Raw genomic sequence first — 24,971 nt, forward strand, 5'->3', positions numbered from 1 at the left:
GTTCTTTTTTTTTTTTTTTTTTTAAGATTTTATTTATTTATTTGACAGAGAGACAGCGAGAGCAGGAACACAAGCAGGGGGAGTGGGAGAGGGAGAAGCAGGCTTCCTGCTGAGCTGGGAGCCCGATGTGGGACTCGATCCCAGGACCCTGGGATCATGACCTGAGCCGAAGGCAGTCGCTTAACCAACTGAGCCACCCAGGCGCCCAAGAATCCAGTTCTTCACACTGCTTTGACTCCTGTGGGATGCTGATATTGTGCCCTATAAAATTCAAGTAATTGGGATCCTAAAAGACAGTGCTTAAAAGGATGTGGTTAAAATTACCACTAATGATTTGGGGAGTGAAGAAAGAAAAGGTTGCTGTTTCTGAATTGACATCTTTTGCACAGAGCATTTTAGTTGGTAGTAAAAGTTCAGCAATGGACTCAGTTACCTGAAGAAAGTGAATTGACCAGGGGCGCCTGGGTGGCTCAGTCATTAAGCGTCTGCCTTCGGCTCAGGTCATGATGCCAGGGTCCTGGTATCGAGCCTCGCATCGGGCTCCCTGCTTGGCGGGAAGCCTGCTTCTCCCTCTCCCACTCCCCCTGCTTGTGTTCCCTCTCTCGCTGTCTCCCTGTCAAATAAATAAATAAAATCTTAAAAAAAAAAAAAAGTGAATTGACCCATAAGACATGGTATCAATATCCTTTGATACTGCAGCAGTATAACTCCAGCATGCTGAAATTGCCATAGATGCCTTTCTGTAATAAAGGGGATCTGGTGTCTAACAAAGTAGTGGAGAGGATACACAAATTCTCATTTACTCGAGTAATAAAGTATACTTTGGAAATGGAGATGGAAAGGCATCAGATCATTCAGAAAGTCTGAAGACCCAAAGGTGATACAGTTTTTGAACAGTTATTTTCATACCACTATATAAAACTTGACCCAACCACTCCAACAGGAATTTACTGAGCACCTACTGTGTGCTCACCACTAGGCCAAGCCCCAAGATGGGGCAAGTGGGAGGGTAGAGAATAAGTGTAGGATACATTTTTAACCCTCTACAGGTTTACAGTGTACTTTAAAGGATAAAAATATGAGACTACATAGACCAAAATTCTGAATTATGTGGTACGAACCATTGAAGTACCATACAAGTTTAGGAGAGAGAGATTACTAAAGAGGCATGAAAGAAGTTCTCAAAAACCAATTGAATTTCAGCTGGGCCTTGGAAAAATGGTAGGATTTGAATGAACAGAGGGGAGAGAGGAAGACATGGCTGAGAATAGGCAAATTGTGTCGGGGCACCAAACTGAGAACAGGTAGACTTTGCAGATCAGTAGAGAGAGTGACCTACATAGAAAGCACCAGTGAAAGAATAGGAAAAACTAAGCCCTAAAAATACAAGAGGACCAGAAAACTAATGCATTTTATATTCCTTTAAAATCTCCTTTCAGGGGCGCCTGGGTGGCTCAGTTGTTAAGCGTCTGCCTTCAGCTTGGGTCATGATCCCAGGGTCCTGGGATCGAGCCCCGCATCGGGCTCCCTGCTCAGCAGGAAGCCCACTTCTCCCTCTCCTACTCCCCCTACTTGTGTTTCCTCTCTCGCCATCTCTCTGTCAAATAAATAAAAATAAAACCTTAGGGGGCGCCTGGGTGGCTCAGTCATTAAGCGTCTACCTTCGGCTCAGGTCATGATCCCAGGGTCCTGGGATCGAGCCCCACATCGGGCTCCCTGCTCGGCGGGAAGCCTGCTTCTCCCTCTCCCTCTCCCCCTGCTTGTGTTCCCTCTCTCGCTGTGCCTCTCTCTGTCAAATAAATAAATAAAATCTTTAAAATAAAATAAAATAAAATAAAACCTTAAAAAAAATAAATAAAAACTCCTTTCAACACCCTTCTCATCAGCAAGATTTTCAGTGATATAAATCCCCTTTGTTGCCATTTTGACTTTTTCTTGTTGTCTTAATTTTTGAAATTGTATTTGTGTCTTATTCTAAGCACCTCACATTAGAATATTCACAGTCCTGTATGGACCCAGCCTCTAGTTCCATTGGAAAGATTGGGTATTTAAAATACCCACTCTTCAAGGGCGCCTGGGTGGCTCAGTCATTAAGTGTCTGCCTTCGGCTCAGGTCATGATCCCAGGGTCCTGGGATTGAGCCCCGCATCGGGCTCCCTGCTCAGCGGGAAGTCTGCTTCTCCCTCTCCCACTCCGCCTGCTTGTGTTTCCTCTCTTGCTATGTCTCTCTCTGTCGAATAAATAAATAAAATCTTAAAAAAAAAAATACCCACTCTTCTTTTGGATATAATGAAAATTCTGCCACCATTATAACATGCACTAGAGTTTTATAAGTTGGGGATGCTTTGTAGCACTTTAGTGATATATGCTAATTGGCATTTATTCAGCAAATGTTAAGTACCTACTGTGTGCAGGTCCTGTTCTAGGTGCTTGGGATGCTTCCACGAACAAATAAATGAAGAGGATCCTTGCTCTTGAAGAACTTATATTCTACTGGATGGCTTCATTGCTAAACCAGCTATCAAATAATGTCTTTGCTCTTAAAATTACTTCTTTTTACAGTGGACTAATTTAGCTGACAGAATCTTTAAGACTCTCAAACAGCCTTCTCCAAACAGAAAATCCCTTACTCCATAGACAGAGGAATTTACCCTAGGTATAATTTGATGGGTTTTTCTCTTCCCGTCTTTAGTTTGTCCTTCTCCTTCACTGCCCTGACAACATTTTCTCTTGGAGTATTTTGGGAAGAAGTTTCCTGTTCTTAATTTTCCTCTATAAATTACCTTGCTCACACATACAGCCTATGAACTGCCACTGCTGTGGTTGTATTTATTTGTTGAACAATTCTGTACTTTGAAATGATTCATTCAAGAGCCATGAAGCATTCAAAGCAGGATGTGTGACTCATTTAGTAAATAGCAGCATCTTGGGAAGTAGAGAACAGGAACCTAGGATTGACTAAGGTACAAATGAAAGTTATGTTGGCTTTGAGGTATGTTTATTTAGTCCTTTGCCTTCTTCTCCCATTCCCTACTTTCCCAAACAAACAGTCTCTTGCATTGGGAAAAGAAGCACTGCAATGAGGGTGGGAAGCATTATTAGGACTGTTGCAGATCTCCTGGTTTCTCCTTTCAGAATATGTGATCAACTGAAGAGATTAAATAATGTTCATAAAAAGGTGGGATATTCTTTTCCACCCTGTTTAGCATTGACATCACTGTATTTTAGAGCTTGTTCCCCATAGTGTTCAGGCTTGCTATGGCTTTTTCATGCAATTTTCTTTTCATCAAATATGTCCATGTGTAGATACTTTAATAAAAGAAAGCTATTCTGTTCATGAAGTGCTGTCAGACCCAGAGACTTTGGAGAAGGGGATAGTTAGGTTTCAGCATAAATGAACTTTCAGAGTATCACAAATATGAACTCAGTTCCTTGTATTGTTCCCTGATAGTTTAGGCATTCAGGGCTCATTTCCTAATAACCAAAGAGTTCTAAGTTGTCTCCTTCCCCCAGTCTGCTCTTCTAAAACAAGGAAAGGGACATGTATTAATCATAGGTCAAGGCATTAGAGCATTTTTAAATATGAGGCAAATCCACATGGAAACTGGAGCTATGGTGGCCAAAAATAACATTTCAGGAATGAATTTGGCTAGGGTTTGAATGCATATTGCACAGAAATTTCATTGGTCACAATGCTTTACCAAGGATTTAGCTTGAAATTATTACATTTCTAATGCCCATATGCTTGTGCCTGGCTCAGAGTCAACAGGCAGAAATTTAGCTCTAGTTTGGCTTGAGCTCTCCTTTGCCCTGAGCCTTCTCTTCAGTTCTCTTTAGTGCTGTTATTTCAAAAAGTTTCTAGTAGACTAGTTTAATGGGATTAAGAAAAGAACTCTCTAAACGTTGACTTATTTAGAGTTATTCTGCAAAGAAAAACTAAGTTTTACTACAATACCTGTCTTGTCTACCTTGAGATTAAAAATGTAGAGAACTAGGGGCGCCTGGGTGGCTCAGTCATTGGGCGTCTGCCTTCGGCTCAGGTCATGATCCCAGGGTCCTGGGATCGAGCCCCGCATCGGGCTCCCTGCTCAGCGGGAAGCCTGCTCTCCCTCTCCCACTCCCCCTGCTTGTGTTCCCTCTCTCTGTCAAAATAAATAAAATCTTAAAAAAAGAAAAAATGTAGAGAACTAGACATACATGCTGTATGCCAGGTACTATACTGTTTTATGTAATTATTTCATTTAAAAGCTTAAGAGAAGAGGGGTATGAGGAAGCCTTTTGGGGTACCTGAAATATGTCATGTCTTGATCTAAGTTGTCATTACATCAGCATTTACTTATATAAAAATTCATTGATGGGACACGTGGGTGGCTCAGTCAGTTGAGCAGCTGGCTCTTGGTTTCAGCTCAGGTCATGATCTCGGGGCCCTGGTATCAAGTCCCACATCGGGCTCCTTGCTCAGCAGGGAGCCTGCTTCTCCCTCTCTCTCCCTCTGCTTGTGCTCTCTCTGTCAAATAAATAAAATCTTAAAAAAAAAAAATTCGGGCGCCTGGGTGGCTCAGTTGGTTAAGCAACTGCCTTCGGCTCAGGTCATGATCCTGGAGTCCCGGGATGGAGTCCCGCATCGGGCTCCCTGCTCGGCAGGGAGTCTGCTTCTCCCTCTGACCCTCCTCCCTCTCATGCTCTCTGTCTCTCATTCTCTCTCTCTCTCAAATAAATAAATAAAATCTTTAAAAAAAAAATTCATTGAGCTGTATACTTAATACGTTTTTTTGATGCATGTTATATATCAATTTAAAAAAAATTTTAAATCTTAAGACTTCATTCACTGAGATGTATTCCTGATTTACAGTTCCCACCATCTTTATTCTTCTGGCCATTCCTAACTCTTGATTTAGCTCTGTTCATTTAGTCAGTTTGCTAGTAGATAGGATTCTGGCTTCTATCACAGAAGGATAGGTGAGAATGAAACTGCCTAGAAACAGAAAGGATTTTTACCAAAGATCTCCTGTGGAAAATTGTTAATGAAAAACAATACTTTCCCTGCCCATTCTGCAACTGATGCCAGTTTTCAGATTGATCCTCATGCCCCTGACATTCCATTTTAGGTTTCTTAACATTTCTTAAACCAAGAAAATTTCCATTGGGGAGTAAAAATCAAAAGTAGCCAAATTGTTTTGATTTGCTTCTTCTGTATTATCTCTTTGTAACAGGGCAATGTGTGAGAATTCCACTTAATTTGTTCTTCTCCCAATTATAGTGCTTTCTGTCTCTGTCTTCCTAATTTCTCTATCTTAAGTATTTGCAGATCTGTAGTACATCAGCCATTTTATAAAATGAGGTTGGGAGTTTTCTGCCTGTGTTTTTTTCCTTCCAAGTTTTAGATCCAAAAACATGTGTTGGCAGTTTGGCAAGGGAAACTAAAAAACAGCCTTTTTTCCCCCCTTGTTTCTTTTTCTCTTTCCCTGTTACCGTGTAACAGAATTTCTCAACAAAGATACAGTTCACATTTTGAGTCAGATAATGCTTTGTTTTAGGGCACTGTCCTGTGCATTTCGGCATATTTATCAGCATCCCATGCATCTATCCTGTAGAGGCTAGTAGCATCCCCTGGTTGTGATAAGCAATAATGTCTCCAGACATTGCTAAAATGTCCCCTGGAGGTCAGAGTTGTCCCTGGTTGAGAACCACTGCCATATAGTATAAACTGTACTTAGAGAAAATGGGTTTGGGGGGCAAGATTCAAGATTGGCACATGATTAAAATTCCCATCAGATCTTTGAGAATATTATCCAGACCAGAGCTGTCTAAAAGAAATGTAACGCAAACCACATATGTAATTTAAAATTTTCTAGTAGCCACATTAAAAAGTAAAAGTAAACAAGTAAAATTAATTTTAATAATAGTTTATTTAACCCAGTATATCTAAAATATTATTTCAACATGTAATCAACATGAAATTAATTAGATATTTTACATTCTTTTTTTTTCTTTTTTTGTACTACATCTTTGAAATCCAGTGTGTGTTTTGACTTATAGTACATCTCAATTCAGACTAGCCACATTTAAAGTGCTCATTAGCCATGTGTGGCTAGTGGCTCCCATATTGGATAGGGCACATCTGAATCATCTTGGTCTATAGGGTGCTCATTACCACATAATACTTCACCTCACCCATTATGCCAAGAAACTGCCCTGATTCATTTACTTGAGCAAATTAGATGCTAAACCATAGTCACTATACAGATCTTCTCCCAAGGCATAGAAATTGTCTTCTTGATTCAGTATGACTTATATTCTTTAGTCTCCATTTTGAATGATAATCAGCCCTCTGTTATCTTGGAGATGGCTAATATCTACATATTCCTTGAAAATTATCATTATTTACCCTACAACCAGAGTTAGTGTTCCTGAGTGGCTCTTTGCCAAAACCTTAGTCATAGGTAAGACCAAAGAACAAAGGAAGACCCTTTAAGGGTATTAACAAATGGAAGAGTTAGATTTTTATTTTTTGTTTTTTTAAAAGATTTTATTTATTTATTTGACAGAGAGAGACACAGCAAGAGAGGGAACACAAGCAGGGGGAGAGGGAGAGGGAGAAGCAGGCTTCCTGCTGAGCAGGGAGCCCAATGCGGGGCTCGATCCCAGGACCCTGGGATCATGACCTGAGCCCAAGGCAGACACTTAATGACTGAGCCACCCAGGCGCCCCAGGAGGGTTAGATTTTTAAATGGGCAATAATTCAAAGAGGAAATCCTTTTGGGAGCCTCTCCACCCATTTTAATTCTATAGAATAATCTATCTAATAAGGTAAAAATTTTTATCACTTAATGATGTTAGATATTTTAACTGAGAAATTGCTTTTAGAGGGATGGTTTACTGGGCACACATTTCAAGACTGATTTAGAGAATTCTTAAGGGTTAACTTTTTTTAATTTTTAAAGCAATTTTAAGGGTTTTATTAATTTTTTTTCCTTAATGTAATCTCTACACCCAACATGGAGCTCAAACCTATAACCCAGAGATCAACAGTTGCACGCTCCACCAACTGAGCCAGTCAGGCTCCCCCTTATCAGTTAACTTTTTTTTTTTTTTTCAAGATTTTGTTTATGTGTCAGAGCGCACAAGCAAGGGGAATGGCAGGCAGAGGGAGAAGCAGACTCCCCGCTGAGCAGGGAGCCTGACGTGGGACTCGATCCCAGGACCCTGGAATCATGACCTGAACCAAAGGCAGATGCTTAACCGACTGAACCACCCAGGCGTCCCTGAGCATTAACTTTTAATAAATGAGAAAGACTATAAGGAACAATGAAAATAATAGCCAGATCAACATTCAGTTTGATAAAAACTTTAGTATACTTTTATTCTCCCCCTTCCTACTCTAGCCATATAAAATTGTATTAGAAATTATAAGGAGAGGGGCACATGGGTGGCTTAGTGGGTTGAGCTTCTGACTTCTGATTTTGACTCAGGTCATGATCTCACAGTCATGGGATCGAGCCCCAAGTCGAGCTCTACGCTCAGTGTGGAGTCTGCTTGAGATTCTCTCTCCCTCTGCCCCTTCCCCTGCTTGCTCACGCTCGCTCTCTCTCTCTCTTTCTCTCAAAATAAATAAATAAACTCTTAAAAAAAAAAAAGAAATTATTAGAGATGACTGGAGCCAAGACCAGGCCAGAGCTCTGCTTCTTAAAATTCTGCCCATTTGTCTCCTCAGAAGCTCACTACCTAGTTTAGTCAGGGATTCTTAACTTTTGTGATGTCATGACCCCCACTGGTAGTTTGATGAAGCCTGTGAACCCCTTTCAGGATATTGTTTTTATTTTTATTATTTTTTTTTCAGAATATTGTTTTTAAATTAATAAAGTAAAATACATAGGATTGATTATAAAGGAAACCAATTATTTTGAAATACAGTTACCAAAAATGTTTTTAAAATATTTGATAATGTAGGGGTGCCTGGGAGGCTCCTGACTTCAGCTCAGGTCATGATCTCAGGATCCTGGGATCGAGCCCCACATTGGCTCCCCACTCAGTGGGGAGTCTCCTTGTCCCTCCTCCCCTGCCCCTCCCCTCGCTCATGTGTGCATGTGCTCGCATGCACGCTCTCTAATAAATAAAATCTTTTTTAAAAATTTGAGAACGTCAGGGGCGCCTGGGTGGCTCAGTCGTTAAGTGTCTGCCTTTGGCTCAGGTCATGATCCCAGGGTGCTGGGATCGAGCCCTACATCAAGCTCCCTGCTCAGCGGGAAGCCTGCTTCTCCCTCTCCCACTCCCCCGCTTGTGTTCCTTCTCTCGCTGTGTCTCTCTATCAAATAAATAAATAAAATCTTTTTAAAAAATTTGATAATGTCATATGTGTGCTTTTTAATTAATGCATTAGGTAACAAGTTCTAGAGGTAGGTCTTGTGATTCCCATAGTTTCAAAGTAGTGGTGAGTATAAAGGATATTTTGATATATGTGATAAGAAGATATGTGTGATTTCTATTACGAGTTAGGAATGTTAAACTTCAGAATTTAGTGAGAATAAAGATGTAATTTTTTTCCTATCCATGTTCACGGCTATCAGGCCCTCTGAGATGCCGATGGGTGGGAAATCCCTTTGGCCACCTTCAGTTCTTTTCAGAGCCCAGCTTTTGATTGGGAAAAAATGAATAGCTCAAGGGGGAGAACAGGGCAGCAGGGAAGGGAGTGCAGGCTGGGGTGTGCAGCAGAGAGGAACCAGAACTAGAGGACAGATAAAACAAGTCGGGACTATGTAGCAAAATTATAACAGAAGGGGAGTTGCCTTTTTAAAAAATTTTTTTAAAGGTTTATTTATTTATTTTTAGATTGTATTTATTTGAGAGAGAGAGAGAGTGCACGAGAGGGGGTAGGGTCAGAGGGAGAAGCAGACTCCCCACTGAGCAGGGAGCCCAGTGTGGGAGTCTATCCTGGGACTCCAGGACCATGACCTGAGCCGAAGGCAGTCGCTTAACCAACTGAGCCACACAGGCGCCCCAGGTTTATTTATTTGAGAGAGAGCACGAGTAGGAGAGGGAGAGAGAAACTCAAGCAGACTCCATGATGAGCATGGAGCCCTGCATGAGGCTCAATCTCATGACCCAGAGAGAGCACGACCTGAGCCGAAACCAAGAGTCCGCCACTTAACCGACTGTGCCACCCAGGAGCCCCTATGTGAAGTAAAATATTAAGTGCTCCTAACTAGAGTAAAACCTGATGGAGGTTTCAAGTCTTTCTCTCAGCTCAGTTTTGAGCAGACTTGATTTTTGATATTAGAAAAGGACTTTTGCTTGAAAGTCATTCTTATAGATTCTAGAACATTGTGCAAAATTTTTCAAGCTACCTATATGAAATTTCCCTGAAATATACTTAACAAGCATCTTTTTGAAAAAGATTGTTAGAACATTACCAATATGTTTTGAAATTTTATACCTCTGTCTAATCCACTACTCTTCCTCTTCCCCTAAAATGATGGTTTTTCTTTGTTGTAGACTAGATTCTGCTCACTTCCTTTTACCAAATACCTGGCAATCCCAGAACCTCAAGAGTGACTTATTTAACCTACAGATATCATACCCCTGGTTAACAGACTATTCTCTTCCTTTCTTCACCCCCCAGCCCCACCCTTTTTTCCTTAGGGAGAAATCTGTGAAGGAAACAATTGATGCCTAGGGTTAACCAGCAATAGAGAAAACTAAAATTTTTGGCTAAATTCCCCCATACTTTATCAGTTTTATCCTGGATCCATCAGAAACCACTCATGCAGTCTTTTGACAGTTTTACTTTTTGATTCTTCATACTTTTAATTGAAAATTCAGTTTTCCCTTCAGGCCTGTAGGCCTAGCCTGGAAGGATTTTACACCTTAAGCTAGCTTTAGTGGTGATAGGGCTCACAGCAAATTTGGGGAAAGTATCTACTTCCAGGTAAAATAAAGGAACTTAAACTGAAGTTCAGTGTCACTTTCTTGACTGGATAGGAGCTGGGATGGGTGGGGCTAGCTCCTGTCTATTTGGTTTGCAGTCAGGAAGCACTGTGGAAAAAAGAGCTAAAGGTATTTAGTGTGTGTATCTAATAAGGAAAGTAAAAAGAGGGGACTAACCAGTCATTATTTTTAGAAACAAAAAGACAAACAGAAGCATGTTTCAGAGGCTGGCTGGTGAGGGAGCTGTGGGAAGCTGCGGCATCCAAGCTGTTCCTGTGTTGCAGGCATGTTTTAATGAAGGAACCAGGCCAGCCAGCCTCAAAGGGAATTTTGAGGGTATCATTCTTTTGAATTACTGCTGTTCATCTGTTCTCTTCACCTCCCCCGCCCTAAAGAAGGGGTGGGAGCATAAACTACTGTCCAGTATCCCTGTCTTAGATGTCATAAACTGAGGCCGACCTAGCCTCACCTTTTCATTGTCCTTTCACCCAAACCCCTAACAAATAAAACCTCTATACCATCTCCTTTTCCCTTCCCTCATCCTGCCTACAGGCTTCTCCCTACCCGAACAAAAAAAAATTTGCTTGCATTTTTATTCTGTCATTATATAGCCAGCAGCATTTTACTGGCCCCTTTATGGCTGACAGAGCCCAGTCGGGCTGCCCGATGAGGGAAGACAGCATTTGGCCGATAGGGCTGGTGTGTGCCATTACTGCTGGCCATTGGGCCTCTGTCCTCTACAGCTCCATCCTGGCTCATTAAAACCCTGAGCCAAATAGCTGGGCAGGCTCCTGCTGCAGCACTGTGGGGGCCAGGAAGTTAAATGGTTCTCCTAATCCTGCATAATTTATCTCCCTGTTAGCCCCCTCATAAATAGTCCAATTCAGCCCTACCATGGAGAGCTTCATTCTGAATTTCCTATTTTTGTGATGACCGAGTGTCCAGCCTTTCCCTTCTTCTCTCTTTATTATTATTATTAAAAATTATTTTCCCCTTGTTCGCTACGAGCCTTGCCTAAACGTTTTTTTCATTTGGAGCCTCCTGCCTGGACCCCACTTCACCAGCAATCTGTCCACTTCTCTCGTTTGGACCTGATATCACAGAGCAGTTGGTGCTGCGGCCCTCCTCTTTTCCTCTCCTCACAGCTTTCTAGTGCCTCTTTTTCTCCTTCCCCATTTTCTCCTTTAATCCATCTCCTCTCCTTTTCCATCACTTTCAGTTTTTTCTCCTTTCCATTCCCTCTCCAGCCCCTCTGTCCAGGGACCATCCTTATTGCAGGATGTTTGGTAGGACATTATAAAAGGGCACTGAATCGCTTTTTTTTTTTTTTCACATCTCTGTTTCTGTTTCGTTTCAGAGATTTACAAACGAGGACCACCTGGCAGTTCATAAACACAAGCATGAGATGACATTGAAATTTGGCCCAGCCCGAACTGACTCAGTCATCATTGCAGGTATTTGCTGCCCCAAAAGCCACGTGCCTTGATATCACCAGACAGTTAAGATTAATACCAGGGACCAGATGTACTGGGAGCTCTACTCCCCTTTTCCCATTAAGAGCCCTTATGTGATCTGCATTTAATCAGGAAAAAGGAACACTACAAGCCCCCAAGTTTCAGTTGTGCCCTCCATTCTGTTTTAATACAAGATTGTGTTCTGCAGTTTTTGAGGTGGGTGTGTTGAGGTTTTGTCTTGGCTTTTTCAGTCTATTCCCTCCTTGCCTTCTTTTTATTAAGACTTTGGAAGATTTATAGACAAAAGACGCCTTTGACATTTCTCTCTACCCACAGTGAAGGGGTGAACAAAAGAAAGCAAGAAAGCCGACCTAGCCTGGCTGCTTCTCTTCCACTGGGTATCAATTTCCCCCAAGCAGGCAGATTGTCAGTTTGTAAATTCGTCTTGCCTTGTGAACCCAGACAGCATTGAGGGCGCATTTCCAAAGCTCAAACAAGACATTTAGTCAATGGGACTTTCTAAGCCAATTTGGGTGACCTGGAACCTCTTGCTGGTTGTTTAGATACTGTCATGCTTACATATGCCATTCTCGAGAGAGCATTCTCAGAAACTGCTCTCAAATCATGCAGCACTTCTGTCGTGCCATTTTTAACTAGACAGACGTACAAAACAAAGTGGGTCTTTTCTTTTGATACTATGAGGGGTTCTGATTTAGCCTGAGTTAAGCAGGCTTACTGCAGTATTTAGCCAATAGGGGATTTAGTTGATAGTTATTACACCAGTTAATAACTCAGATAAGACACAATTTTTCTAAGTATTACTAGCCAAAATGCAACCCAAGATATAGTGAAGGAAAGAGAGAACCTCCTTCTCCATACTTTTCTGTGTGAAGAAAGGAACTTGCCTTTACAGATCTCCTAATCCTTATTAATTCAGCAAATATTTATTGAATAGCTACTGTGTGCACCAGCCACTTTGCTGGGAGCTTGTAGATTATAATTCCTGGAAAAGGACATGAGTGGGGACATTGTCATCGATGATCCTTAAGAAAACCTGTAGGAAATCCTTAGGGAAGAATGGATATGGTATAAAAATATATGTTGGTAGTACATACTTAAATTTATTAAGTCAAGGCATATATACGTGAAAAAATTTTTAGTACAAGTGAATAATTCAAACAATATAAATACTAAGAGAATGAATATTAAGTTGAATTAATCAGAGAGTTCATGAAAGAGATACATTTGAGGCAAGGTTATCAAGTTGGAAAGGTTATTTCCAAGGTGGAAAGGTCTATGCCAAGTCTCCAAGAGTGATGAGAGAAATCAATACAGGATAGTCCCAAGGAGAGAAAGTATTTTCCTGTTATTCTTTGCATTCTGTTCTGGAGTGCTCATCCCATTGCACATGACTCCAGTTATCCTATCGAGGCTGGTAATTCTCATTTCTCTAAATTGAGACTTTGTGTCCGACATGTATTCCAATCCCTTATTGAACACTTACTTGACTTTCTGTCATTCAGATCTTCCTGCCCCCCATGCCCCATTTCTGAACTTCTCTCCTTGTCCCCGAAACCTTCTCCTTCTCCTTGTTATTCAGTGGTATCAGTATTCTCAAAATCTTGAGTTGTTTAAAAAAAAAAAAATCTTTTTTTTTTTTTTAAGATTTTATTTATTTATTTGACAGAGAGAGACACACACAGTGAGAGAGGGAACACAAGCAAGGGGAGTGGGAGAGGGAGAAGCAGGCTCCCCACTGAGCAGGGAGCCCGATGCGGGGCTCGATCCCAGGACCCTGAGATCATGACCTGAGCCGAAGGCAGACGCTTAACCAACTGAGCCACCCAGGCGCCCCTAAAAAAAAAAAAATCTTGAGTTATTTTATTCTTTCTTCACATTCTCTCTGTTCTGTTACTTCCACCACCTTCATTACGCTTGGGTTTCTCCAAAGTCTCCTAGCTGGCCACCTTGACTGGTTTGTTATTCTAATCTTGCATTCTCTTGAAAAGCCAGTCTTGGGGCGCCTGGGTGGCTCAGTTGGTTAAGTGTCTGCCTTTGGCTCAGGTCCTGATCCCAGGGTCCTGGGATTGAGGCTTGCATTGGGCTTCCTGAGCCCGCTTCTCCCTCTCTACCCCCCCCCCATTGTGCTCTCTCTCACTCTCTCTCTCTCTCTCTCACTCAAATAAATAAAATCTTTTAAAAAAAGAAAGGAAAGCCAGTCTTCCCTAAACTCTTCTGCTTTGCTCAAAATCTGTCCTAATCTGGGGTACCTGGCTCTCTGGCTCAGTTGATAGAACATGAGACTCTTGATCTCAGGGCCATGAGTTCAGACCCCACCTTGGGGATAAAGTTTACTTAAAAAAAAAAAAAAAACTAAAAACCATCTCCCTCTAAATAAAATGCTCTTAGATTTAAAAAAAAAAAAAAGCTCAAACCATAAGAGACTCTTCTTAATCATAGGAAACAAACTGAGGGTTGCTGGAGGGAAGGGGGGTGGGTGATGGGCATTAAGGAGGGCATGTGATGTAATGAGCTTTGGGTGTTATATGCAACTGATGAATCACTGAATTCTAGCTCTGAAATTAATGATATATGTTAATTAATTGAATTTAAATTTTAAAAATCTGTCCTAATCTTCCTATTTTCTTTTACTTTCAAGGCTATTTATACTTGGACTCTCAGGCTTTCTATAATCTATAATTCTATAATCTACCTACCCAACTTTGTATACAACTTATATACCTGACTTGATTATCTTTTTCTTTTTTTTTTAAGTAGGCTCCACACCCAACGTGGGGCTTGGACTCATGACCTTAAGATCAAGAGTCACAGGCTTTACCGACTGAGCCAGCCAGGCTCCCCCTGACTTGATTATCTTTACGCTAGGCATACCTTTTCCTCCTCACCTATATGTGGGTCCCCATACCCTGCCTCTCTCTATGCCTTTACCTGCCTTACTCCTCTTACCCTCCAAATCTTCTCATCTTTCTCCTGGTGAAAACCATTCTTGAAGGCCCAGCTCAAGTCCCACTTCTTGAAACTTCCTAACTCTTCTGTCATTAATTTGTCTTTATTTAATTACTCTAACAAATTTATTCTCTACTACACATGGCACCTATTTTTTTGTATACTATGATGCTGTCTATGTATACTGGTTTATTTCCTCAACTAGAAAACATTTTCATTGTTCCATAGGGCAAGAGCCATGTCTTATATATTTGGGCAAAACTCCTATACTCCTATCCCTGTCCTCCCCCAAATTTACCCACAAGTATATATGCATATAGCATCAAAACATGTAGAAAGTATTCAGTGAACACTTGTTGATTTCTTTAGAATCATCAGAGCACACTAAAGGTTTTCCTATATATTTTCTGGCTGGTTGTTTGGGAGCAGTTTGTATGGGTCTCAGGTCAGAGAAGCCAAAGGCCCTCTTCTGCCATCACCATGCCCTTAGCTGCCCCGTCCTGTTTCACTTGAGTTGTGATCTGTGTGTGCCCTTACTAAAGAACTCTTGAGCATAAAGGATGATATTACCTCTACTCACCCGGGGATGGACGAAAAGTGGCTTCATCATTGGCCAACCAAAGCTTCCAGAGGACCTTTTAAAACTATTTTGGGAGGTAGTGGTAACTTTTCCAAACACTCTGATTCAGAAGAGGTTTTGTTTAAATTTAAAAAAAAAAGAAATTATGCTGTTCCTTGGAAAATCCCAGTGGACTATTTCCAATCGATCATGCTAAAGGGAACGATTTTAATCCCAGGTCTCCTTAAAACGTCATTTAAACATTGTTCTATTTCTGTCATTCAATTTAGTGGTTTGGGGTATGAATGAGTCCCTGAGGTGACTAGCATGTCAAAGAAAACCATCATAATAGAAGTTTAGATCCGGGAACAGAAGTGAACTGACCTAAGAGAGAAAAACTAGAAAACCAGAATGGGGAGAGAGGAGCTCAAATCTAAAATTCAAGTTGCTTAAAAAGTTCCCATGGGTTACTGATTGCCTTCCTCTTCCCAAGGGCAGAGGCACTGTTGAGGAAAGATTTGTGCAGCCCCTGAGAGGATATTTTGGCTGGCAAATCTAAATCCAAATATCCTGGTTTCCGGAATTTGCTCTGGGCCCAGGTCTCTGTAAAATGAGCTCTATTGTTTGCAGTTTCCTTTTCTAGCTCATGATCTTGCTGTCTTGTTCCCCAGCCCCTAGATTTGCCTGGAATGCCTTCAGAAGGTAACAGACCCTTACCTCAGTGACCACTGAAAGACAAGGCACCATTTCTTATTTGGTAGCTTTAGCAAGCAAAGTCAACCATCTGATCCTCAGTTTCTTCTCCTCATCAGATTTTAACGTCCATCTGCTTATACCTGCTCACTTCAAACCTAGCAGGGAGTAAGTTTAAAGAGAAAATGTCACTTAACTGTTCTTGATTTTCAGATCTGGAGGTTTCACAGACTCCACCTGGGTGGGTGGTTCTGTTTCGTTTGGGGGTGAGGGAGGTGAAACCAGCCTCTGGGAGAAAGGGGGTTACAGGGATAGTCACACAACAAAACATCATCCTGTCTTCCCTCTGCCGGCCTCGAGGCCGCACAGCACAGACACCCTCTGGTGGCCTAGCACTGGCCTTCACCTGCTCTCGCTCCGTAAAAGCAAACTTGCCCTAACACAGAGACTCTTTCCAAATAGAAGAATAAAAATGTGTTCTCTATATACTGTCAAGTTTTAATTTCAGGTCAAAACTAAAATAAAGTTTCCTTTTTTTTTTTCCCATGTCTGCAGATCAGACTCCTACTCCGACTAGATTCCTGAAGAATTGTGAGGAGGTGGGGCTCTTCAATGAATTAGCTAGCTCCTTTGAACATGAATTCAAGAAAGCTGCAGATGAGGAGGAAAAAAAGGCAAGAGGCGGGACTTTTGCTGACAAACTGGCAGTGTTCAGATGGAGGCTATTTTCAATGTGCCCTGGGATAATTTGCTTAGTTGGTTAAAGCACAAAATTATGGGCTTCATTCTTTAGAACCAGATAATACCCACTAATCCAAGTCAGCCTTCCACGTCTTCAGGGGTTCCAGATGTGATGGATCAGCACAAGTCTGTCTTTACCAAAAATTAGGCTCCTTGCCCTTTCAGTGGAGCATTAGTTCAGTAATCCTTTTTTTTTTTTTTTTTTTAATTATTTCTCTTCTGAATATGTTAAGGATGTTAAAAGATTATAAATTACTCAGATTCTGTGAGATAACATTTTTGGGGGTTAGATCTCTCACTCTTTTCTGAGCTAATCAGACTTCTCACCTGGACTGTTATCATTCAGTCAGCCAATCAACAAACATTTATTGAATCTTGACACTTCTTTGTTTCAATATATGCAGCTCTTACCTTCAGGTAGCTTTCTCGTAATATTCAAGACATTAAACTTCAAGAAGGGTGTTTTTAATGCCTTCCAAAGGAGATCAACCAGGATGGTGAAAGAACTAAAAATTATGTCACTTTAGGAACATAAAAAGAAACTGAGGAAGTTTTGCTTGGAAAAGAGAAGTTTTAAGGTGAAAAAAATTGTAGTCTTCAAATATGTGAAGAGCTTTCATGTAAAAGAGTGGTTAAACTTACTCTGTGTGGCCTAGAGGTAGAAATAGGACCAGCAGGTGGACGCTGTCGCAAAGTGTGTGCAATTAGATGTAGGCCACTTAGTACTGTAGAGAGGATTAGAATGTTGGAATCCCTTATTCTGAGTTCTTTCCCTCTAAGAAGAAGAGAGCAGGTAAATCAAGAGAGTTGTGCATGATTTTTTTTCATCCAGCTTAAAATGTAATTGTAAGAATGCAAGATAAGGTGTCCTTATCACTGGAGTTTTTTCCAACTTCCGTAGCTTCCTCTGAGCTTCTTTTCCTGCTGTCTCCCTCAAACCGAAAGAAAGCAGGGAACTCCAATGGCATATATTTGTAGTTCTACTTTCAAATGGCTGGACTAGCCACAGTCTTCTCGTTGTTTTTCTTTAGAGACTCCAGTCTCTCATCTCTCTGTGGCTTCAACCTACGTGGTATACTTTTATTTTACAGCTTCCCTACCTCATCCCCCCCACCACCATCATTTCTCCTTCTCCCAAGACAAGTCAGTCAAATTGTTTCCACCAGGATGTGAGCGATTTAAAATCAAACTCATTATAGGCAAATTCAAGAAAATTAACCTCCCTTTAAAAGTGTGAAGTCTTTTGTACTGCCATTTTAACTCAGTTGACACTTCTGGGAGGCCATTCATAGTTGGTCAGGCTTTTATCCGTTGGGCATCTCAGTATTTCTTCCTGTCTATACAGGGGTGGTCTTTACCTCCCCTTGATGAGAAGAACAGACTCAGTAGAAGATTGTATCCAGGAATGTTGACTGAGTCTAAAATTTCACTGAACCACAGCTTTTCTAGGAGATGCCTCAAAGGGATTTTAAACCCTTGGTTCTATTTACTTAGAGGCCTCTCCTTCCCACCACCCTCTGACTTCAGGGATCCCAGAATTAGCTGAATTGGGCCCAACATCTTCACAATGTAGAAAAAAATGAGGGCAGAAATGAAAGCATCTTTGCTATTGCTCACCCCCATCAGATTGGAGAGAAAGAACCATTACCACTTTCTCTAATGTGGTAGACGCCAGATTATCTTCAGTGTGCTCAACTACCAAGATTTCTAGGATTAAGGTAGCAAGGGAAGAGTTAGAAACAAGCTCCTCTTTGACCAAGAAGCTTAAGATATGGGAAGAATAGAACAAAGGATCTATTTTGTCATGAAACTGGACTGCAGTGGCAGCCCTCCTGGCATGGTGCAGTGTCTGGGCCACCCTCTCAGATGGTTTATGGATCCCTGCAAAGCCATTTACAGCTCCATGGTTCTGTGAAGTGATTCACCACTGCCAGAAAAGTACTCTCTTTCCTTTCTGGTTTTCTCCAGTCCTACTTCTAGGATCAAGTTCTAATTTCTTTAACTGATCAAATAGCCAGCCTTTCCTTTCCTTATTACCCCCAAACCCTAGCTTCCTGACTTCTGGCCTCTAACATCAGATGTTGGGATGAAATCACCATCGAGCATGGGAAGTTCCCTGGAAAAGATCTTTCCTATCTTGTTTGTAGTACTTCAATAGCTAATTTGCCTTTGTTTGCTTTTGATACTTGGGTAATCTAGTCCTTCTGGTTGGCAGAAAAAGTGCTCACAGTTCTCCAGTGGCCAGCAGAGCTGGTTGGAAATAGGCAAGCACTGGATTCAGGAATCATTTTACTTTCATGAAAAGTTACATAATTATGATATTTGCATGGATTTAAATGACATCTTTTTTTTTTTTTCCTTTCAGGGTCTTTATAAACATTTATAAGTATTTTTCTTTCCTTTCAGAATCTTTATAAGTGTTCACCCATGGTGAAGCAGGAATTATTTCTATTTTACAGTTAGAAAAACAGAAGTTCTGAGAAGTTAAAATGATCTGGCCAGAGTTGTACATAAAACCTAGGTTTCATATTTCTTTGACTTACAGTTCAGTTCTTTGACCAAGGGCTGAACTTAGAAGTATATTTTCTTGGGGCTCTTGGCTGGCTCAGTCAGTAGAACATGCGACTCTTGATCTCAGGGTTGTGAGTTCAAGCCCTACATTAGGTGTGGAGCCTACTTAAAAAAAAAAAGAAAAGAACCTGGAAAGATTTTGATTCAGCCTGTAGGGAATCATGGGGTTGAACTTTGCTTATTCTCTCTTTCAACAGGCTGCTGCTGGGCCCCTTGACATGTCTTTGCCTTCTACACCAGACATCAAAATCAAAGAAGAAGAGCCAGTGGAGGTAGACTCATCCCCACCTGATAGCCCTGCTTCTAGTCCCTGCTCCCCGCCACTCAAGGAAAAGGTAAATTCTCTACCAAGAATTATCCCAGGTGTGCCTGGTTGGCTCAGTTGGTTGAGTGTCCCAACTCTTGGTTTCGGCTTAGGTCATGATCTCAGGGTGTGGGATCAACTCCCGTGTCCAGCTCTGCACTCAGTGGAGAGTCTGCTTCAGATTCTCTCTCCTTCCCCCTCTGTTCCTCCCCCTGCCCACTTGAGTGCACGCTCGCTCTCTCTCTAAAATAAATAAAATCTTAAAAAGAAAAAATTATCCCAAATGTTAGTTGGTAGGTAGATTAAGTTTTGATTCATTAGTTGTATAAATAATGTGTGATACAGGATTGATTATACTTAAATAATGTTCATTGTTTAGAAGATTTGTATAAATTACACCTATTCTCTGACCCAGCAGTTCCACTTCTGAGTCTATATGGAAGTGAAATTAGTGTATATGTCGACTATATAAAAGTATATAAGAATGCTCATAACAGTTGTATTCATAATAGTCAAAGAACTGAAGTAGTCCAAATGTCCATCAATAAGAGAATGAATAAATAAATAAATTGTGGTATATTTCTAAAATGGAATAGTAAGGGTACCTGGGTGGCTCAGTTAAGCACCTGACTCTTGGTTTCGGCTCGTCATGATCTCAGGGTCATGAGTTCAAGCCCCATGTCGGGCTTCATGCTGGTCATTGAGCCTGCTTAAGATTCTCTCTCTCCATCTCCCTTTGCCCTTTGCTTCCCCCACCCCCTCTCTCTAAAAATAAATAAATGAAATAAAATGGAATACCACATGGCATTAAAAAAGAATGAACTAATGACATGCACAGCAATGTGGTAAATCCCACAAAAGTTATATTGAACAACAACAAAATTCAGACACAAAAGTACACACATGACTCCATTTACATTAGGTTCAAGAAGAGGCAAAACTATTTGATGATAGAACTCAAAGTAAATGTTTAACTTTCATGAGAGAAGGTATGGATTGGGAAGGGACACCTTCTGGGGTGCTGGAAATGGGCTCTGTCTTGATGTTACATATATAGTCATTTATTTATATCCTTTAGATTAATGTACTTTATGTATGTTGACTTCAGTTATTTTGGGTTTTTTTGGTGGGGGGGGGTTGGTTTTTTTTTTTAAGACAAGGAGAGAGAGGAGTGGGGAGGGGCAGAGGGAGAGAGAGAATCCCAAGCAGGCTCCACGCTGGGCGTGGAGCCCAACATGGGGCTCAGTCTCACGACCCTGAGATCATGACCTGAGCTGAAACCAAGAGTCGACCACCCAACCAACTGCACCACGCAGGTGCCCCTGTACTTCAGTTATTAAGTGGGAAAGAAAAATTATGTAATGCATAAATTGGACATTAAATGATTTTGGAAAAAAATCTTTTTTTTCCTCCAGGATTTTATTTATTTATTTGACAGAGAGAGACACAGTGAGGGGGAACACAAGCAGGGGGAGTAGGAGAGGAAGAAGCAGGCTTCCTGTGCAGCAGGGAGCCCGATGTGGGGCTTGATCCCAGGACACTGGGATCATGACCTGAGCTGAAGGCAGATGCCTAATGACTGAGCCACCCAGGCGCCCCGGAAAAAAATCTTTTAGAAGGAAGGCTTCTAGTGACTCAAAGAGAAAATCTGCTAGAATTCTGAGTATTATTTTATTTTATTATTTATTTTTAAAGATTTTATTTATTTGTTTGACAGAGAGAGACAGCGAGAGAGGGGACACAAGCAGGGGGAGTGGGAGAGGGAGAAGCAGGCTTCCCACAGAGCAGGGAGCCCGATGTGGGGCTCGATCCCAGGATCCTGGGATCATGACCTGAGCCGAAGGCAGACGCTTAACGACTGAGCCACCCAGGCGCCCCTGAGTATTATTTTTTTAAAGGAAACTTTTTATGAGGTAGTATTTTTCATAAATTTATTGAAGTATAGCATACATACAGAAAAGTGAATGAATTGTGAGTATATAGCTCACTGAATTTTCATGAAGTTTACAGCCTGTGTAACCAGCACCCAGATATTATCAGAACCTCAGAAGCCCCCTCATGCCTCTTTCCAATCTCTACTGCTCTACCAGGGGTTATTAATTTTAATGTTCCCTGTGGGTAGAGCATCTGTACCTCATTTTACCTCCCTCCAAATTTGGTTTGATAACTTCTCCAAACTACCTCTTCCATAAACATTACAGTTGTCCCTCCTCCCTCCCCTTTTCATTAGCAACCAGGTCCTAGAGGTTGTCGGGAGATGTGTGAGGGCCAGTGTAGCCACTACTAACTGAGGTCCCAAACAAGTTAACAGTGAGAAGCAGTTTGTTTTATTACAACATGACCCTTAAACTTGCATAGCCTTTTCTTCCATAGCCTTTTTTGAAGGGATCCATCTCGGGGTGCCTGGCTGGCTCAGTCAGTAAAGCGTGCAACTCTTGATCCCAGGGTCGTGAGTTCAAGCCGCACATTGGGCATAGAGCTTACCTAAAATAAAAAGGTGGGAGTGGGGGTATATGTCTGTAGGAGATACCAGGTTGCCTTCTCACCAGTCTTAACACCCTGCCTTTTTTTCATTAGAGATCAGAGAACACTCAGCCATCAGATTTGGAATAAAGAGTGAAAAATTATGACAGTCCTTGGAAGTTATATGGCACTACAGTGCTTCTATAAAGATTTCAAGTGATTTTCCAACTCTCATCTCATTCATATAGCACTCATCCCTGAAAGGGAGATAGCCAAAAAGCTTTAACTCAGCATTCCTATTGAATGGGCGAGTGAAGTATGGGTCCATGATCATGATAGAGTTAGGGCATGATTTACATGAGTCACTGTAGTGCTCTTTCCAGTAAATGTGTACTACATTTAACCAGCTACATGTTTTCCTATAAGCAGCCCCTTATAGCATTTTGTGTTCTGTTGGTCTCTTCTCCTCAGGAGGTGGCCCCAAAGCCTGTCGTGATCTCTACCCCCACACCTACCATCGTGCGCCCTGGCTCCCTACCTCTCCACTTGGGCTATGATCCACTTCACCCGACCCTTCCCTCCCCAACTTCTGTCATCACACAGGCTCCACCATCTAACAGGCAGCTGGGGTAAGTAAAGCAGGGAGAAACAGTGGAGCCTGAACCTTTTTGTACTTGGTAAAAAAAAAAAAAACAGGGACTGTTTTTGAATACTCAAAGAAAAGGAGTCAGTGAGATTGTCTCTCAGAATAAAATATCCCCCCATAAGCAGACATCTCCTTTACCTTATTAGTAAACAAGCAAGTATTTATTTGGGGATAATACTTCCTGAATTTGGAGGTTTAATACTTCTTTGATCTAAAAGAAGAATCTTTAAAACTTTAGGAAGTTCATCATAATGGTGGAAGCCACACAGGGAAGTATATTTACTTCTTGGCCTCGATCTGTACAAGGTTTGGAGGGCATTACTGAATGATGGGCTGAAACCCTTTGTCATCTTTTTGAGTCTGGTGTTCCCCCTCAGTCTGGGGTTCTTGGTCTTTGCTACCCCTAATTTTGTTTGTCTGTCTTCAGTCCTGGCGTGGTCCATACAGACTTCCTAATGAGGTGACTTGAGCTCCTGTCCCCAGGTACCCATGGGTTTAGAGGTTGTTGTCAGGATTCAGCCTCTTAAAGCTTATTGTTCTCTGGACCCACAAGGAAAAATACAAAGTGACATCTTTTGGGGACAAGGTAGAGCAGTACATGCAAAGGAACAGGAGAAACTTACTCATATTTGGCTATCATATGACATAATTCAGCTTTGCAAAATGACAACTTTGGCCCAAGTCCCAGCTAAGGCAAGACAGAATTTATACATGCCAGTGGTAGGGATGTTTGTTTCGTTGTTCTGAAATCTTAATAGGATTAGCTTCCCACCCGTTTGAATTCAGTGGTGTTTGCTTAATTTGCAAGGTGTAAAGATCTTCCCATTTCTGGCCATCTGCCCATCTGTAAGGTAAGGTAAGAGGCATTCCCTGGTTCTTCCACGTTCATGAGAGTGTCAAGATTTTATAGTGTTGCCCTGTAGCTTCCCTAACTAGAGAAGCCTGGGCAGTCTGCTGTAATTATAGGAGGAAGATCCATAGACAAAAGGGTCTGTATGATGAGCATTTCACTTCGTGTCTCCTCAGGTCTCCCACTGGCTCCCTCCCTCTCGTCATGCATCTTGCGAATGGACAGACTATGCCTGTGCTGCCAGGGCCTCCGGTACAGATGCCTTCTGTTATATCGGTGAGCTCTGTCGTTGGCGCAGCCAGCCCTGCCGACACACTAATCCCTCCCTTCCACCTGAATGCTCATAAACACACATGCGCCCCAGGGAAACGGGGGCTCTGGTCTGTATTAGTTGAGCGTGGCAGCCTGCCTAAACTCTCTGTTAACCTCTGCCAATCCAGCACTGCGGAACACTAGACAAAGACTCATCTGGACAATTGGCTCCTGGTCTAGGAATTGATCTTGCCAGCCTGCTGATTGGTTGATATCACTTGGCGCTTAGCGCCTCCCACATTGCCCACCACTTGCCTCAAGATACAGCCCCAGCCGTTCCCATGGAAATTGTCACAGCACTGAAGGATTCGATTCCCTACCCTGTGGTGCTCCGTGGGGAAAGGTGTTTCCCAGGCTGTCCCTCTGTGCCCTCTGGACAGGCTGCACAGAACAGGCCCTGACACGCCAGTCTCCAAAGCACTTCATTTTGGAGCTGTTGCCCCACCACTAGTATTATGTTCCCTTCTGGTTTTTTCTCCTCCTCTTGATCCAGCTGGCCAGACCTGTGTCTATGGTGCCCAACATTCCTGGTATCCCTGGCCCACCAGTTAACAGCAGTGGTTCCATTTCTCCCTCTGGCCACCCTATGCCATCAGAAGCCAAGATGGTGAGTACATCCCAGCTTGGGGCAGTGTTGGCCCTTTCGAAAGAAGTGTTACCAGCCTAGGTTTTTCAAGTGAGCCAGGCAAAGAAACCTTCTGGGGCTTGCAAAGCTGAAGATACCCTGCGGTGGGGTCTGGAAAAGAAAAGACCCTGATTCATGACTCCTCTCTCCTCTCTTCTACCTTTAGAGCCTGGTACATAGACCATGGCAGTGAAAAGAGGCAGCACAGATTGTTTGGAGTGGAATGCTTGCTGTTTCAGTTCCAGGGTGACAGATGGAGGGTGGATGAGTGGGCAGGAGAGCTGGCCAAGAGGTGAATAGCTGCGTAACCAGCACCTGGCCAGGTTCCAGGAGAGAGCTTTCATCTGGACTCTATTACTTCAACAACCCCCACCCTCCAACTGTGCCCAGGATGATAGCCAAGGAACAGAGTAGGCATGTTAGGGATCCAGGTGCACATTCTCCCTGTCATTTTCTTTTAATTCCTCTGGTAAGGGCAAATTGGTGTGGAAATTTTAGTGATCTATAAGGTCAGTATTAAAATCTAAGCCCTCTCTTCTCACCCTTGATAGAATCTTACCCTTGACAAGCAATTTTTTATTATTGTTCCCTACAGAGACTAAAAGCCACCCTAACCCACCAAGTCTCCTCAATCAATGGTGGATGTGGAATGGTGGTGGGTACTGCCAGCACCATGGTGACGGCCCGTCCTGAGCAGAGCCAGCTCCTCATCCAACACCCTGATGCCCCATCCCCTGCCCAGCCACAGGTCAGTTGGGCCCTTGGACAGGGGAGCCTGCTGTGTCACCGTTACTTTATGTTACGTCTGGTTTTCGAGGAGCAGAAAGAACGGGTTTCAGTCTTCTCGGCATCTTCTTGTGCT

The 24,971-nt window shown here is 42.2% G+C and overlaps 1 protein-coding gene across 2 annotated transcripts in view; it reads left to right on the plus strand.

Moving 5' to 3' along the window:
- The window catches only part of LOC110577398 (cyclic AMP-dependent transcription factor ATF-7), a 90,275-nt gene that overhangs the window by 52,119 nt on the left and 13,185 nt on the right, over positions 1–24,971 (plus strand). Inside the window, exons 3-9 of one of the 2 annotated variants that reach the window (XM_021686721.2) lie at positions 11,282–11,378; positions 16,153–16,271; positions 19,107–19,244; positions 22,148–22,305; positions 23,349–23,448; positions 23,978–24,091; positions 24,705–24,857. In XM_021686721.2, coding sequence (XP_021542396.1) covers positions 11,282–11,378; positions 16,153–16,271; positions 19,107–19,244; positions 22,148–22,305; positions 23,349–23,448; positions 23,978–24,091; positions 24,705–24,857 — 879 coding nt within the window. The remainder of the gene's footprint in view (positions 1–11,281; positions 11,379–16,152; positions 16,272–19,106; positions 19,245–22,147; positions 22,306–23,348; positions 23,449–23,977; positions 24,092–24,704; positions 24,858–24,971) is intronic. The other variant, XM_044915391.1, reaches the window with a different exon arrangement.

The sequence above is a fragment of the Neomonachus schauinslandi genome, chromosome 5 (genome assembly GCF_002201575.2).
Source record: "Neomonachus schauinslandi chromosome 5, ASM220157v2, whole genome shotgun sequence".
NCBI lineage: Eukaryota > Metazoa > Chordata > Mammalia > Carnivora > Phocidae > Neomonachus > Neomonachus schauinslandi.